A 17,563-nucleotide genomic window follows, 5' to 3' on the forward strand; every position below is an offset into this window, starting at 1 on the left:
CACTTGCCCTGAACAGTCCCCTAGGCACGGCAGGGCCAGCAGCTTTAGAAACCAGGAGTTCTGCCCCTGAGAGAACAAGAAAGAGTAGTGTGCCCTGGGATCCTTTGCTGTCCTGGGCATCCATAGTAGCTGCCACCAATGGAAGGGGCAGTCTGGGCTCTGTATTTTCCCATGTTTCCATGGCCACCTGCCCTCTCCCCGCAGAGGCCCGCCGGCATCTCCTACAGGCAGTTTGAAGGCCTGATGCGCTTCTACAGGCCCCGGATGAGTGCCAGGGAGCGTTATCTTACTTTTAAGGCCCTGAATCAGAGCAACACACCTCTGCTCAGGTGAGAGTGGATGCCAGGTGGGGCGGGGTGGCCAAAGGCATTCACAAGAGGGACTGGAGCGAGCCAAGGTACCAGGAGGTTGGTGGGCAAAGAAGCTTGTGAGAGACTAGTTTTCTCCACAGAGATTCTTCTAGTAGATAGTATCATTCATCAGATTTATTCTTACAAGTAACAGAAGCCCAGTCCAAGCTGGCTTGACACAAAAGAAATGAGCTGGCCCCACCAGTTGCTCTCCAGCCCTGAGTGAGGGGGGTAATCCCATGTGAGCCAGGTGAATGTGCATGCTTGCGCATACACACACACACACACACACACACACACACACACACGCCCCTGGAAGAGCCTGCAGAACCAGCCCCGAGATCTGCATGGGCAGATCTTGGTCTTCCAGACTGCTGATGACCAGAACCCTCTTCCTGAGGAAGGAAGCGGGCCAGCTATGGCAACACCAGTAAACAAGCTCTGTCCAGGCTGAACTCAGTCCCAGCTATCCCATTAAGTCCTCTGCTAGAGGCAGCTCTGTCCCTGTCCATTTAAGAATTAGAGTAACCCAGGGCAATTCAAGCTGTCAGTGGTTAGTATAGATGCATGGCACCTGGAGGAGATCAAATGCCCCCAGGTAAGGGTCGTTGGGGCACTGAGGTACTGAAACTCACAGATGTCCCCTCCGCCATTAAAGGGGACCACAGGTGGTCAAGGGAGACCTGAAGCTCAGTGGGAACAGGTTCTGATTTTTTTTTTTTTTTTTTTTTTACCTTTTCATGCTGCTTACAACAGCCTGAAGGACTTTTATGATATTTATGAAGTCGCTGCCTTGAAATGGAAGGTGAGTGCTTGTGAGTGGGACCAAAGACCAGAGACAGGGCGGGCTAACTGCTGGGGGGGAGGGGTGATGGGGGAGGGGAATGAGACTGAGCACACCAGCGGCCCAGCTGCTTGGCCCAGCTGCTTCCCCACTGGCTGGGACAACTCAGCTCTCGGCTTGGCTTGGCTGCCCGCACTGCAGGATTACAGGTGGCCCCCCTACAATATGCTCTGACATTTGCACTGTAGCTTCTTGGTTAAGAGCACCGAGTCTCAGGCAGACCCCATTAGTCACTGACATTGGGCAAGTTATCGAACCTTTCCAAGGCTTGTCTCACCAGGGAAATGGGAGAACGATGATCCCTACTTGCTGTTATTTTCAGGACTATACAAAAAGAAGGCATGGACATGGCTCCGTTTACATGCTTCCTGGACATTGGCATCTTTGTCATTGATAGATCTCTGTTTTCATTGTTGCCCAAGTTAGCCAGGGGAGCAGGGTAAACAAACGGCATCCAGGCCCGCAGGATGGTCCGCATCACTGGTCCTAACAGCCCCTCTCTGTGGCCCTGTTTCCTGGCCAGGCAAAGAGAAATAGAGAACACTGGTTTGATGAGCTTCCCAGAACAGCATTCCTCATCTTCAAAGGTAAGGTTGACCTGAATATGACATCTTGGCAGCTGGGGACAGATGGAGGTTTCCAGAGACCACAGATGAGCACATGCTCAGAGGGTGTGCCTGTATGTGTGTGTCTGAATGTCTGTGTGTGTATGAGAGACCAACAGTGTGGTCACCCCAGCAGGCAAATAAGTGCATTTTTAAAAAGGTAGTAGGATTCCATTATCCATTCCGTTCTCAAATCTGCCTTTGTACCCTCTAGTGTATTCAGGCCATCCTCCTGTGGAAGGATAAATAGCTCATGTATATGATCCCTGACATCATGCTTGCACAGCATAACATTCAGAATTTTAAAATCCAGGTGTTGCCCCTTCACTGAATGCCAGTTTTGAAGTTGCATGGAAGGGTATGGTTAGCTCGCGGGGGATTTCTTGTGCAAAAAGGCTGAAGCCTGGGCGTGGGCAGTGATGCACAAGAGTAAAGACAGTGTATCATATATCATGATTTCTCCTGCAGCTAGGGCTTTGGGCTCTGCTCTTAGTCCAGATTCTTTAGAGGGTTTTTGATTCTGTGGAGTGATAGTTACTCAAGTGGTTGAATCAATAGCTCCCGGCTGAGTCCAGTGGCAAGTTAAAGTTAGTGGTGGCCAACAAAGCTTCACTGTGCTCCCACCTGGCTCCGGGCTGCCTGGACTCTCTCTCAAGCAGCAGTTGGCTGTGTGGTCTGGCCTGAACACAGGCATGGGGTCATCCTCAGAGCATACCCTTCCTTCCTCACTCCTGGGCATAAACACCCTGACTGCTCATGGGTGTGAAGTGTGCGGTAGGGAATGTGTACTTGCCAATGAAGATTTCAATGTTAACATTTCTTCTCTTCAAATAGGAATTAATATCCTTGTGAAATCCAAGGCCTTCCAGTACTTCATGTGTAAGTGTGACATACCACAGTTCTAGGCCCCTTCCTGCCTGAGTCTTTTACCATTCCAGAACATGGAGAGTCAAGAGATTAGCCCTGCAGCCATGTTGCTGACTTTTTATTTTAGAAAATTCCAAGCATGTATAAAAGTGGGGAGATGATAATGAGCATCCATGTACCCATCGCCCAGCTTCAACAGCTGTCACCCCATGGCCAGTATTTCTATCCATCTGTACCCTCATGGTAGCTCATCATCTCTTCCCTAGACCTGGAGATTTTGGAAGCAGATTTCAGAACCACAGGATGTGGTCTGTCACTTAAGTCTATTTCTATCTGTAGGTTTCTCTTCCATCCCCTTTCTCTGTCTTGTGACATTTAGTTGAAGAAACAGGACTGTTTGGCCTTCAGTCTTGTTTTTGCATGCTCCTCTGTTGTTTATTTTCTGCCATTCGGTAGTTATAGGTAGAGTTGTATTGCCCAATGCAGTAGCAATTTGCCAGGTGTGATTATTTAAATTTAAGCAACTCAAGTGAAAAAAGCCACAGGAGCCACATCTCAAGTGCTCAGTCACCACATATAGCTAATGACTACTAGTTGGACAGCACAGAGGAGGACATTTCTTTTGTCCTAGGAAGTCCTCTTGGACAGTACTCATGGAGAAGCTTGATTGGATTCAGTCTTTCTAAGGAATTCTGGTTCCATTTGGTGGGAAATGGTGTTTAGAGACCACAGTTTGAAATGCTAAAGGTGTTCACTGCTTGGAGTTGGTTATTATTTCAAGGCCTTTCCATGGACAGAGGTAGGATTTTTGTTTTTAAAGATAAACTATATCGGGAGTTTATCCTGACTTTTTAAATTCAAATTCAGTACTATTGCATTTTTATCTAACTCCCTCATTCTTTCATATCCAGATACCCTCCCCACCCCCCCGTCTTAAAATACTGGCAAATCCTGGTTGCCAACACCACTCACACAACTACTCATTTGCTGTACCTCACAGTAGACTCATAACCATCTCCAGACACTAGTCCCAACACAGTCCCGACAACACAGCAACTAGAGCGCCATTCCAGGGACATATGTTTACATTACCAGGTGGTAAGGTCACTTATAAGAATTCTTCTCCCCGTTGAGTGTGTCACCAACTGGATATGCATTTAGGTTTCTTTATTTAATTTTATTTTTGATTTTCAGGTGTTGCTTTTTTTTACATTTAATTTTTGTTTTATACTTACGTAAATTATCTATATGGTTCCAAGTCAGATCTATAAAAGTATGTTTAAGGATACATCGTTTACATCCTGTCAAACCTCCTCTACTGGGTAACTTTTTTTTTGGTCTCTTCTTCCATTTTATAAAAACTATAAGTAGATGCATATGGATGCCTATCCCCATGTCTTAAATCAATGACAATACCTATACACTTTTTCCACCTTGCTTTTTTTCAGTTAACAGTGTATCCCAGAGACCACTCCCCATTAATATATAGAGATGTTCCTCGTTTCTTTTTAGAGTTGATACTTTACCATTTTGTGAACATGTCATAGTTGATCCAACTATGATCAGGGAAAAAGATCCCCTGTTGATCTTTTAGGGCACTTCTACATTTTTGTTCTCATAAACAGTTCTCTAGCAAATGGCTTGCAGTACAGATTGTTTTGTGTTTTGCTAGTATCTCATGGGGGTGGATCCCTAGAAGTGGGATTGCTATGTAAGAGGCCAAATGAATATGTAATTTTACTAACTAGTTCATGCAGTCATCTTAAAATCACATGTCTCTAGGAAAGAACAGACATTTTAATACTCAACATCTTTTACACCAACTTGGAGTAATCTGTAGGTTTTGCTGAAACAACTGGTTTCCCTACAGTGACACAGAACATGTTTTTAGAAATCTGTGGCCATTTTCTAAGTGAAACCACCAGTTGATGTAGCTCATGTGGTAAAAGCACTAAGTGGAAAGAAGCCATCATCTATCATGTGGGTGTGCAGAGCATCTCCTAGGGCTGCCAGGAGAGTAGCCAGGGGGGCGGCAGCTGTGAGCTATGGATTTGCACACCCATCTGTGCTTTCTCTCTCTATTATGGGCCTGTTTGCAGACTTGGTGGTGGCTGTCAATGGGGTCTGGATCCTCGTGGAGACCTTCATGCTGAAAGGTGAGCCCTGGCTAGGGGACCAGCCTGTCCTGTGGGCACTCCTGACCCCACCACTTGACCTCCTGCTTCATGTCTTACAGGCGGGAACTTCTTCTCTAAGCACGTGCCCTGGAGTTACGTCGTCTTTCTGACTAGTAGGTTTCTGATGTGGCTTTGCTGAACTACAGGTTTTATTTGTTTGTTTGTTTATTTATTTAAGATTGTATGTATTTATTCATGAGAGACACACACAGAGAGAGAGACAGAGACACAGGCAGAGGGAGAAGCAGGCTCCATGCAGCGAGCCTGATGCGGGACTCGATCCTGGGTCTCCAGGATCACACCCTGTGCTGAAGGCAGGTGCTAAACCACTGAGCCACCCAGGCATCCCTGAACTACAGGTTTTAAACCCTGGCTAGGGAGAACTTGCATTTGCTTGAGGGCCTCATGGCTCTTCTTGAAAATGGGGAGGCTTGATGAGAATGGAGCAGAAATGGAGTCTGATTCCATCCCACGCCCGTCTGGATGTAACTCACACTGGATGTAACTCACACTGCCTGGCTGCACGGGGTCGCTCAGCTTCCTCTCTCACTGCCCCCCCACCAGCACCCCACCCTTGTCCCAGCCCACAGCCCTCCTGAACAGTGACCTGCTCCCCACCACTGGTGCCCCTTCTTACCCTGACTCTTTGTACAGGCTGCTTTCTCTGCCTGGTGCACTCACCCCCTGCACCACCCCCCCACCCCCCACTGCACTGTCAGACAGTCTTCCTCCTCCTTTATATCTAAACATCCCTGAGTGCTAAGCACCATGCTTCTTCCTGTCTGGACCCTAAGCAACATGCAAGTGTGTGCTGTGCTGCGTTGTGCACTGCTGCACATCCAACACAGTGCCAAGCACGGGAAAGGTGCTCAGGAACTGTCTGGTCGATGGACAGATGGCTGGGCCATTCCCAAAGAGGGGGCGGGGGTACCTCCTCTTAAGCAAGTAGTCCCAGTTGACCAGCTCCTGGGCTGGGCCCCTCTGGAGGCTGTACACTCACAATGGGGTATGGGTGTGACATGACCTGTGGGGGAGGCTGGAGACCTCAGAAGAGCCTCAGAGGGAGACGAAGCCAGTCCAAGTGTGGGAGAGGCTGTGGTTGGGGCCCCTGCTAACTGCCTCCTCCTGTTCACAGTCTACGGGGTGGAGCTATTCCTGAAGGTTGCTGGCCTTGGTCCCCTTGAATACCTGTCCTCCGGGTGGAATCTGTGAGTGGAGAGCGTGTTTCTTAACTGAGACTGACGGTCGCGGGCCCCCTCCCTACATACTCACAGCGCACACCGTGTTCTGCAGTGGCAGAAGGAGGGGCCGAGGGCAGGACAGGGCTCTTGTCTCCTGGCGCCGTTCTGCCTGGGTCAGGCTCTTGTCTTACTCTCAGGCCCCCTTTTTTCTGTTCATCCTAGAACAATTCGTGGTGGCTCTTCAGGGTCCTCAGGCTGGCTGGCTCTAGCTAGTCATGGGCCCCCACACCCATCCCTGACAATGAGGCTCTTATCTCTGTAAAAACCATGATACTAATGGAGAAGGCGGCTCCACTACCAGTCGTGGTTGGCAGCTGGCTGGGGTGGTAAAGAGACGCTGTTCCACAGAGACCTCAGAGGCCACTTACCACCCACCCAAGTTAATGCCTCCATGGCATCAGCCTGTCCTCACGAGGTCGTAGCCTTGACAAATAGAGAAGGGTCCAGGAAGAGCAGTAGTAGGATGTGCGCCATGCTGTTTTTGGGGTCTTCGTGCACTTCTGAAGAGGCAAGAAGGCCCCCTACCTCGAGCAGGGCTGGCTGACTAGCCTCCAGGTGGGAATCCCACCTGCCCATTCCACCCCTTCCCTTAGGAAGCTCATCAGGGTCAGTGGTCACCCATATAACCCGACATCTGCCACTAGAATAGGGCAGGACCTTCAGGATGGGATTTCTGATCCCTACTGTGTCTGCTGTGCCTGGGGGTCCAGCCAAGCTGGCCTCAGAAACCCCAGGGCGGCAGGAAGCTGCCCCTGCTGGGGTCAGCATGTGGGCCCCTGGGAAGGGAGCACTGAAACCGGGGCTGGGGAGTGGGGAGCTGTGGGAGGGAGGCAGGCCTGGGCAGGCCATTTGGACCACGGCTTCTCCCTCACCCTCCCAGGTTCGACTTCTCTGTCACTCTGTTTGCCTTTCTGGGACTGCTGGCTCTGGCCTTCAACATGGAGCCCTTTTATTTCATAGTGGTCCTGCGTCCCCTCCAGCTGCTCAGGTGACAGGGGCAGGGGCAGGGTGGGGAAAGCCTTGGGACTGGTCTGGGAAGTGGGGGGAAGGAACCCGAAGATTCACAAGCCTCGTGTCAGAGATGCACCCCGCTACAGAGGCATCAGGCCCTGTCTCCACCTGTGGGGGGAGTGTGTGGCCTGCTGTGCCTCCTCACATCACAGGGATCCAGTTGCCCCTGACTGTGGAGGAAGAGCGTGGCCCATGGCTCAGGTGACCTTGGCCTGCAGCAGGTATCAGCTGCAGCCATAGAAACACATATGCTCAGAGTCATAAACCAGAATGCCACAGCCTCCGAGGGTGCAAGGGGATCTTTGAGGGGCCCCCATGCTTTCCTGGCACAGTCTCTTGTCAAGAAAAACCCTCCCTTAGTCTCACCTTTTCCACAGAGACGGCTGCGGGGAATCAGTGAGGCAGCTCTCCATAGAGACCCCCGCCCCCCTTAGCACCTAGGGGTCTTCAGAAGTCTCGGTATCCTTGTGGGTATCAAGCTATGATCCCATTCGTGGCCTTCCTGGAAGGAGACATGGAGGTGGGGATGGTGGTCAGGGGGCAGGGTCTCGCTAGAAGAACCTGCAGCGGTGCCCCAGTGTTGGTGGCTGGGGTCGGGCGAATGTCAGCTTCCTCCCCGTATGTGGTGGCCAGCTGAGCTGCCGAGCCTCCATGTTCCTGACTCCTCTGAAGGCATGGCTTCTGTTCCCTTCTTTCTGGGGCTTGCCTCCTGGCCCTGTTGGTAAATGGCAGTGCATAGCCGCTGCTGCCTCCTCCCCCAAGGAAGAGGCCAGGGAGATGCCCTGGGGCTGTCTCCCCACCTCCGCCCATGCCCGGGAGCGGGGGCTGCAGCCACACCGGCATCTGAGCACCATCGGGTCTCTTCCCTCAGGTTGTTTAAGTTGAAAAAGCGCTACCGTAATGTGCTGGACACCATGTTTGAGCTGCTGCCCCGGATGGCCAGGTACTGCCCCACCTCCCGGCCCCCAGGGCCAGGCGCCACGAGGCTTGTGCCCCTAGGGGGACAGCTGGGCGGTAGTCGGGGGAGAGGAGGAGGCCTGGAAAGGACTGACATCGAGGGTCTGACGGGTCTCCAAGGAGACTGAAATGTGGACCACCTCGGGTCTCCCTGGTACCACTTTTCTCCACTGACCTGTCTGAAATATTTAGTAGGGAGGGCAGGGAGCTGTCAACTCACTTACCACCTGTGTCTACATTCACAGGTAAGGGGTCACCTGTGAGTCTACCTTCACAGGTAAGGGGTGAATCTCTGGTAAAGGGGCATCTGTTACTAGAGTCCTGATTCGAGCTGGTTTTGACCTCAGACCTGAATCACAAGGCCCCTTCCCTGCAGACACTTTCCAGTTGGTAAACCTGGCTAGGGGCATGCCTGTCCATCAGTCAGCGCAGTGGGTCTGAGGATACTGGGGCTGCCGGAGGCGCCGGTCTCTCCCGCCTGGCCCCAAATCACTCTGTCCCTTCTGACCCTCCTCCCTAGCCTGGGCCTCACCCTGCTCATCTTTTACTACTCCTTCGCCATCGTGGGCATGGAATTCTTCTGTGGAATCCTCTACCCCAACTGCTGCAAGTGAGTACACATTGGGGCCTTGCCTTGCCTGCCCCCAAGCAGCCTGTTTTTTCGGAGGACCCAAACCAGGACTGGTGCGCCCCCCAGGCTAACCGTGTGGGTCTCCCGCAGCCTTGGGGCCTCAGGGACACAAGCCCTGGAGCACCCTTCAAAGCCCTGGAATCCCTTTGCTTTGCATTTGGGGGGGGGGGGGCTTAGTTCAGTGCCGTAGCTAAGGGAGGGACCTGGAATTGGGGATGTCTCTGAAGTGAGGACATCTGAGCAAGTTTCCCTGTCCCCAAGCAGCCCTCCATCACCTGCCCTTGGGGCTGAGGTCTGAAGGCCACCCCAGAACCAGGAGCAGTCTGAGGTGTGAGTTCCATGGCTTCCCCCTACTTCTCTGGGGACCATGGGCACTGGGCAGACACATCAACCCAGGCAGACAGATACCCACAGGAAGGCCTTTGGGGGCAGGGGTAGAGCAGTGGGGAGCACAAGCTCCCATAGCCTCTCCTTTCCTGAAGCCACCACAATGAAAGCAGTGTCCCCTGGCATTAATTCTCGAGTCACGGCGCTCTCTTTAAAATTATCCCATAAGGCCTCAAGCACAAACTCCTTACAAAGGCACTGGCAGCCGTTTTGAGAGTCAGGCTGAGCTCAGAACCAGAGGCCCGTAGCAGTGGGCCACAACCTGGCAGTGCGCAGAGCCAGCGGGGCAGCGGCATGAGGCCTGGGACTCTGCCTTCTGAACAAGTTCCCTGGGGGACCAAGGACCAGAGTAGAAACCTCAGCATGAGCGTTAACACACCAGCCATAAAGGATTGGAAGGAAAACAGCAAATAAGCTCTCCGAACCCGGCAGCCTTCTAGAGCACTGCTGCCCGGGGCTGGGGCAAGCCCAGCAAGGAGCTTTCTGCTCCATGGGGTCACTGCCCGGCACCCAGGCTCTAGAGCAGATCCCAGACGGGAGAACCAGGGGAGACACTGTCTTCCTCTCCCTGCCCTGTGTCTCCCTCCTGTATCTGGGAGGGAGAGGGCTTAGCTGGTAGCAGAGAAATGCCAAGTGGATGCAGATAAGCCGGGAGTGAGCCCAGGAGTTCCCACCAACACCCGACTGCTGAGAGGAGCCGAGGGCTTCCCATGGGCCAGAGAGCTGGGTGCTGGGCCAGCCACAGAGGCTCCCTGGGCAGAGCTGGGTTTGCTTAAACCTTTTGTCCTCTGTCGAGGTGACCCAATTTCCACGTGACCTTCCCTTCTGCCCCTCTGTCTCCCTGGCCAGTACGAGCACAGTATCTGATGCCTACCGCTGGCTCAATCACACCGTGGGCAACAGGACCGTTGTGGACGAAGGCTACTACTATCTTAATAACTTTGACAACATCCTAAACAGCTTTGGTGAGTGCAGAGGCCACTGGTGGGACAGTCACTGCAGGCCCCAGGTGTGGCCTAGCAGAGCTGTCTGACGCCTCCCCCTTCCTGGCCATTTGCTATGCTTTCTGGAGTCCTCCTGAGCCTCCATGGAGGCTGTGGTTTACCCCGCCACAGGGGTGCAGGCCAGGCCAGATCCCAGCACTCACTCACCACCAGGTTTCGTTCCTGGGAGCAGAGGGGCTCCGTGCTTTGCCGAGAGCGGGGGAAGCCTGAGGCCAGGGAACCCACCCCCAGTCACAACCCCACAGTTGCAGGGTGGGACAGCCATACCAACCTGCCAAGTGCCCTATGCTGACCCCAGCTCAGGCCCACATGGCAGTGCTCCTGGGTTCCATGGAGAGGCTGGGGCAGGGGCAGGGCACAGCTCAAGAGGGAAAGGGAGCCCCTCCTGGCATCCTGGATCTATACCAAGTCAGGTTGGAGTAGCTCTCGTGGGAGAGTTTTTGTGGTCCCTCTCCTGTGTCTCCCACTCTTTCCCTGCTGCCCAGCCCCAGCCCTGGTTTGTCATAGGCACAGGGAGCGCCCTTTGGGGGACAGGCCAAGATGGCAGCACTCCCTGTGGGGTGGGCGCTCAGGGGAAGCTTTGGCTGATACTTCTAGGACTCAGCCCAGGCTGGCAGACGGGGATGCCATCATTTAGGTACATGGCACCCCGGATAGGTGGAGAGAGGCTACTTGAAATAGACTTTGAAAAAGTGATTCTGATTGAAATACTCCTCGCTCTCCCTTGCCTTTGGCAGTGACCTTGTTCGAGCTCACAGTTGTCAACAACTGGTACATCATTATGGTAAGGACCTCAGTCAGCTCCTGGGGGCCTCTGCCCACCATCCTCTGAGACCAGCTCTGGTCTTGCCTGGCCCCAGATGGGGATATGTCACTCTTCTGTTCCCTGTCGGGGTTGGGGTCCTGGGTCACACAGGGTTGGGGTTCTGTGGAGAGCCCACAGTGTGGGCTGGGCCCCAGGAGCCACCCCTCTGCATTTGCTAGACGTGGCTTCCATGCCTGCCCACCCCATACATCCCCTGGGGGCCAGGAGATGCCAGTTAGCCTGTGGATCTCTGTCCTCCTCCAACCACTGTGGGAGGGACTCTTTGACCAAGAAACAGTGTGGCAAGCCTTGTTGGGTTTTGTTTTCCATTCCTTAAACTCTTCTAAGTGCCATCCCTGCTTGGAACCAAGACTACCTGGGTTAGTCCTGAACCCTGCACCCTAGGGAGCATCCAGGGCTTATGCAGCACAGAGGGGTTTTTAGATCCGGGGAGCGAGGTCCCTCTTCTGTGTTTCCCACAACCCCAGGCAAATTGGGTAGGGTCTGTAAAGAGCTGGGCATGCAGGGGACCCTGGAGCAGCCCAAGCACACAGCAACCCGGCCCCACCCCGCTGCTCACTCACTGCCTGCCTCCCCTTGTCCCCAGGAAGGTGTCACCTCTCAGACCTCACACTGGAGCCGTCTGTACTTCATGACTTTTTACATCGTGACCATGGTAGGTCCCTGGGGCCATGGGACACTCTCCGCCCTTCCCCACTCCTGAGTCTCCAGCTGCCCCAGCCTGGTGGGCAGGAGCCCCCGGGGAGGAAGGGCCAAGACCAGGCGGCAGCATCCCACCTGGCTCCACTGGCTGTGGGCCCTGCAGCAGCTCACATTCTCACCCTCCCTCTCTCTCTGCGCCCGGTCAGGTGGTGATGACTATCATTGTCGCCTTCATCCTTGAAGCCTTCGTCTTCCGAATGAACTACAGCCGCAAGAACCAGGACTCGGAAGGTCTGTGCAAGCAGCTGTGGCCGGAGCATGCCCGCTGCTCATCTGGCTGGCTGCCCAGCTGTCAGCTTTTTTTGCTGTCCAGTCCCGCTGTCTGGTTGTCCAGGCTCCTGGCAGTTTAGCTTATCTGCTGGCTGATCTGTTATGTCTCTCATGTGCATTGATTTTCAAATACTTAATGACAGAAGAATGCTCTCAATCTCACGTTCAAAATAAAAACAATCCACGTCCGAGATTAGAAAAATTGCAGAGCAGAGACAGGCTTATTGTGAACGCAGCAGCCCTGTGCCCCGCCTTCCCACACCCCCGCACACTGTCATCACAGCTGGCTGTCCCCTTCTCTATGATCTCCACATTTCTAAATAACATGTTCACAGTGCAGTTCTAGATTTAAAGGGTGTGAATGTTGTACCAGTGGTTCATCCTTCTGCAACTTGATCGTAGCTCTGATCATCGCCTCTCTTCTTCCGGGTTGCAGAGCTTTGTGCATACTGATCCTTCCGGATTCTCCGTCAAAACCACCACATACCTATTACTTATTTCCACATCTGTGTCTTATCAGGCCACCTGGCTCCATGCCAAAACTCTATCCCCTATAAGCTGCTGGCCCGACAGCACCCCAACACCCACAGCAAAGGGAGGGGAGAGGGTGTGAGTGCCAGGCAGGCAGGAAGTGGGGGGCATGTTGTACTGATGCTGGTTTGCTCCGAGAGGGAACACAGGGAACTGCCAGGGCGATGGGGAGGAGGGCTGAACCAGACCTGGCCAGAACCGCCAGGCCCCTTCCCAGTCCCGGCCTCCCCTCCCACAGTTGATGGTGGCATCACCCTTGAGAAGGAAATCTCCAAAGATGAGCTGCTTGCTGTCCTGGAGCTCTACCGGGAGGTGCGAGGAGCCACCTCGGATATCACCCGGCTGCTCACAGTCCTCTCTCAGATGGAGAAACACGAGGTGAGGAGCTTCAAGGCCGCTTCTGACGGAGTGAGGGGCAGGTTTCGGCCTTGTGGAAGGTCTACCCTGCTGTCCGCCCCTCAAGCCGGCTGAGGCTGGGCACCCGCGCTCCTGCTGGGGCAGTCCCTGAGCCTCCACAACTTTCTTTTAGCAAAACACCGTGGTGTTTCTGGGACGGAGATCAAGGACCAAAAGTGACCTGAGCCTTAAGATGTACCAAGAGGAGATTCAGGTAAGAGTGCCCTTGCCCATGCTGCCTAGACCCCACCTGAGCTCCTGCCTGGGAGTGGGCCTCCCCGCCGATGAGCAGGGGCTGCCCTCCGGTTCCTTCCCTGAATGTGGAGTAGGGGAGGCTCCACATGGGATCAGGGCCTCCACTGGGACGGCTGCCCGTGGTGATTGGGACGCAGGGCTGGGCGGGGCTTGGGCTCAGGAACCCTTGTCCCTGCCCCAACATGAGCAGCTCTCCCATATGGCCCTGCTGCTTGAAGAAGAAATCTGCAGAACCTGCCTGATTTCTTACCCTGAGACAGAGCCGCAAGTGCAGTGGGAACAGCAGGAGACCTAAGGGGCAAGAGGGGAGTGCAGGGGCCATGGTGAGCTGGCAAGGGGAGGACAGCCCCTTCTCAGGTACATTAGGTTCTCCTGTGCCTTAGGTCTCTTTTGGAATTTTTGGCTGTTTGGGGTTTTTTGTTGTTGTAATCGAAGAGAAGGGAGAAGTCAGAAAAATTTTTATTTACAAAATCTCCCTGTCTTTCCACATTGAAAGCTAAGTAAACTACCTTGCAAAGCACCATGTGGGCTGACAGCCTGCATTCCAGGCCACAGGCCACCTGCGCATGAGCTCTGCTTTGGGCCTTCTGTTCAGCCTCCGGGTCCCAGGGCTCGGGATAGTCTCCCACGCCGTCCATTGTGACCGTGCTGCCTCTGGCATTCTGTCAGCTAGCAGCCCTCTGTTTTCACTGGGACAGTGATGACCAGTGTCCACGCCCAAAGGGTAGGGAGGCTGCCTCACCCCAAGCTGACTCACATTTTCTGTGAAAACAAAGTGGTACAGGTGCATAGTGGTTTGTGAAAATGGAGCCGCAGAGACATGAAGCCAACATGATCCTTGGCATCTGCTGGCTCCGTGACCTTAGGCTCCCTCAGGCCATTCACACCTGTGAAAGGGGGACAGCCTCTGGCTCAGAAAGCAGAGAAGATGGCCCCACGTGGACACGCACTCAGCTGCTGTCCTTTGTCCCCTGCCCATCTGTCCACTCCCGGCCTCGATGTCCCTCTCTGTACCGTGAGGGGGCAGAAAGTCCATCTCAGTCTTAAGCTCTCAAGTTCTGTGGCTCAGATTCTTTAGACATGTAAGGTAGCTTTCCTAATTAATTAATCACCTGTCTCTGAAAACGTCAGATGGCATATGGCATATTACATATGGTCTCAGGTCGGTGACATTTTTTTTTTTTTTTTTTGTTTTGCAAAATGTTCTCATAGCCATATTGGAGGGCAGGACAAGGAACATGGGAGTTAGGAGAGGCTCTCAACTTCATCCGGCCTCATATAACTTCTGAGCCTCGCTTTCCTTGGGTGTGTCCTGAGGACACAGTTCCTGCCAAACTCAAAAGGGAGAGCACGGGGGATCCCTTTGTGAGGGACAAAAGATGACGTTTGCAAAAGGAGGATGATGATGACTACCTGGGCCTCGCTTAAAGAGAGGATGTGTGCCAAGGAGAATATTTATAAGGAAGTTTGCAAACCTCTAATTACTAAGGGAAAGATTTCATGATGATTCTTCTATTTGGGCCATATGCAGAATTCCCAGCCGGTCTGGGGGCCAGGGAACCTTGCAGCGACTGCAGTCACAGTGGCAGCCCTGCTTAATCCCCATCGCACATTCACACGAGTGTGTGCCCCGGGCAGGGGAGAGGTGGGCAGGGGGACGGGTGCTCTTCCGGCTGGGGCCAGCACAGGGCTGGCTGGAAGGGCTACAGCCCGCTCAGCACCCCGTCTGTGCACTCTGCTCTAGGAGTGGTACGAGGAACACGCCCGCAAGCAAGAGGAGCAGCAGCGACAGCTCAGCAGCAGCGGCCAGGTCCCCACCACCCAGCAGCTCCCAGGCAGCCGCCAGCGCTCCCAGACCATCACCTAACCCCAGCGTGTGAAAGCCATCTCTTCTATGCAATAACACAATAGTATTATTTTACTACAATGTATTGAAAAAAATGCGTGTGTGTGTATACATGCACATGCGTTCATATATATGCACATATTTATATATAGGAAGAGAAAAGACAAGATGGGGTTTGGTGCGTAACCGCCCTGCCCTGTTTTCCTTAACCCCAGAAGTTGCTTTGGTTTGGGAGGTCAGGCCACCTTGAGCTCTTTCTATTGTGGAAGGTTCTGGAAGGCCTCTTCAGAAGAAGAACACTTGGATAGATCCTGCCGATCTCCGCAGGGCTCACCTTCAAAGTGGGCCGGCCCACCCTAGGCCAGATCCAAACCGTCTTCCTGATGCTGCTCTCACACTCGCGTCCCGGCTGACTGACAGCTTCCCACTAACTTTCCCTGCAGCCCGTGTCACGGGGTTTCTGTGGCCTGCTTTAGGGACAAAACCACTTAGGATGTGGGTTAGTATTTCTATATATATGATAATATAATACAACATTCCTTTGGGGGACCAGTGCCTAGGGCGTAACGGAGAGAGTAATCAAGGGGTGTGATCATCCCCAGGCAGTCAGATCTCAGCCAGTGCTGGCAGTTCGAGATTGCTGGGATTTCACATCCCAGCCCTGGACGCCTTCTCTCCCACACTTCCTTTGGGTTTAACTCTTGTTGCTGCATATCCTTGTAAACCGGCCTCCTTTAGAATCTCAGCCCAGCAGGAGGATAGCAAGCAACAGGCCAGGCTGATGGCTACCATCCCGGGCCAATCCCTGAGATGGGCTTTCTCCGCCAGATCCCTTTTCCCTGTGATTTTCCTGTTCCAGCAGAGAGACATCCTGGTAAACACAGGATCCTGCTAAAGACAATGGCGGATCCTTCACATCGGGCATTAGGTTCTGCAGCTGGGAAGGGGCGCACCGAGCAGATGCTGACCGCGGGAGGTCCACAGCAGCCCTGCAGCTGGGCGCCTGCTGGTCCCCTGGGACAGCACCCCCACCTTGAGTAGTCCCCTCCGTGGACTCCACAGAGGCCAGAACAGGGACTCAGCTTGCCCCAGGTTTTTCCACTGGCACAGCTAGGTTCAGGTGGGCCCTCAGTTAACTGAGCACCCCCTCTCCGTATCTTGTGGGAGTTCTCCTGACAGCATGATTGGGGTAGGACTGGTGCTTGAATTCAGAGCAGGCATTGGGGTTGGCAGCCCTGGTGAGCACTGTTGGTGGCAGCAGCAGAAGCAGGGTCAGAGCTGAGGGTGGTTCAGCTCACCTGGGCTGCAAACCTCCCGTGGTGCAGGAGGGAGAGGTGGTGGGATGAAAGGGGTGGGCAGGGGGCAGGGGAAGCAGCCCCCACTGGGCCGTCTGGTCTAACCCCAGCTTTCCAGACTCTTCCACGGCCTCCTAGGACTTAGGAAGGTAGGTGGGTGGAAGTTCCCCTGCCACACGCTCTTCCTAGCCGGGCATGGCCTGATCCTAGGGGTCCCATACTGGCTCCCCTGCCGCCTCTCCCTGGCCATCTCCAAGGCCAAGTCTTCTCCAGGGTGGCCCTGGAGTGGCTGATTCCCAGAGCCAACATTGCATGCTGTGCCCCTTACCAGGGGAGGAGCAGTAGACATTTGTTTATGTTTTTAAAGCACAGCCCTTTGGGGAAACAATGAAACAGTGAGATCCCCACGGGGCATCAGGAGATTGGCATTGTCCTCTCTGTCTCTGGAAGGCCACCAGCCAATAGGTGCAGCTCTGCATCGAGTCTCAAACCAGAACCCCTTGCCCTCTCCAGAGAAGGAACTTTATTATTTGCACAATTGGGTGCCTTTAAGCATTTGTGTGTTGAAATGGGTATTTTGGAATCAGGAGTCAAGGGACAACTTTCAAAGAAGGATAGGTCCTCTGCCCTAGTGTCTGGGCCTCATTCTAGTCCCCTCCCCTATGAACGAGGGAGGGGCCCCAGGGCCATTGCCCCTGATGTGTGTGGGGGAGCTAGTACCAGGACGGGTGGCAACTAATACTCCCTCCAGCCCTGTCCTCTGAGAAAGGCCCTTAAGCTAAATGGGATGAATGCAGTGGCAATCATGCAGCGGGCGAGACTCCAGCCAGTAGCGAGCATCCTTATAATGGAGGCTAAGGGCAGTTGGCCCCTTGGGGGTCACTCAGGGCTGTGAGATCTGAGGGGCCCGGGACATTATCCAGCTCAGATGCCCTCTCACCGCTCATGTCCTAGCTGAATGAAACCAAGGTCAACCTTGCAACCTGCCCTGGGTCCTACCACCTGCCCTCGGCTGTGATGGCACTAAGCCCCTACCCTGCTTTGGGGGAACGCCACATGGTCCCTCCTCCTTCCCTTCCCCAACCCAGCCTTACTCCACACATGACAATCATTTTGTACGGATAGCGGGAGCAACACTGTAAGGTTTTGTACATCGGTGATTTGTTACCTAGAAAACCCACTGTGTCTCCAGATTTCTGGCATATTAATTAAAAGCCTCTGCTTTGTAAACGTGGCTGCCGCCTCGTGACTTCCACCAAGTGCCGTTCTGTGGTTTCCGGTACTGTGGGGAAAGGGGAGATGTCCCATCCATGGTTGCTCCTGGCCCCACCTCCGCCCCACACCTAGACCTGCCTCAAAGCTCAGATA

The 17,563-nt window shown here is 53.7% G+C and overlaps 1 protein-coding gene across 3 annotated transcripts in view; it reads left to right on the top strand.

Moving 5' to 3' along the window:
* TPCN1 (two pore segment channel 1) overlaps window positions 1-17,425 on the top strand; it is a 62,408-nt gene extending 44,983 nt beyond the window's left edge. For all 3 annotated transcript variants that reach the window (XM_025474042.3, XM_049101696.1, XM_025474043.3), the window contains 17 exons: window positions 205-329; window positions 1,107-1,155; window positions 1,718-1,781; window positions 2,634-2,678; window positions 4,766-4,822; window positions 4,903-4,956; window positions 5,979-6,051; window positions 6,965-7,072; window positions 7,967-8,038; window positions 8,573-8,662; window positions 9,920-10,035; window positions 10,812-10,858; window positions 11,487-11,555; window positions 11,749-11,833; window positions 12,642-12,781; window positions 12,933-13,013; window positions 14,799-17,425. In XM_025474042.3, coding sequence (XP_025329827.1) covers window positions 205-329; window positions 1,107-1,155; window positions 1,718-1,781; window positions 2,634-2,678; window positions 4,766-4,822; window positions 4,903-4,956; window positions 5,979-6,051; window positions 6,965-7,072; window positions 7,967-8,038; window positions 8,573-8,662; window positions 9,920-10,035; window positions 10,812-10,858; window positions 11,487-11,555; window positions 11,749-11,833; window positions 12,642-12,781; window positions 12,933-13,013; window positions 14,799-14,921 — 1,398 coding nt within the window. In that variant the 3' untranslated portion in view covers window positions 14,922-17,425. The remainder of the gene's footprint in view (window positions 1-204; window positions 330-1,106; window positions 1,156-1,717; window positions 1,782-2,633; window positions 2,679-4,765; window positions 4,823-4,902; window positions 4,957-5,978; window positions 6,052-6,964; window positions 7,073-7,966; window positions 8,039-8,572; window positions 8,663-9,919; window positions 10,036-10,811; window positions 10,859-11,486; window positions 11,556-11,748; window positions 11,834-12,641; window positions 12,782-12,932; window positions 13,014-14,798) is intronic.
* Window positions 17,426-17,563: the final 138 nt, after the last annotated feature.

The sequence above is a fragment of the Canis lupus genome, chromosome 26 (genome assembly GCF_003254725.2).
Source record: "Canis lupus dingo isolate Sandy chromosome 26, ASM325472v2, whole genome shotgun sequence".
NCBI lineage: Eukaryota > Metazoa > Chordata > Mammalia > Carnivora > Canidae > Canis > Canis lupus.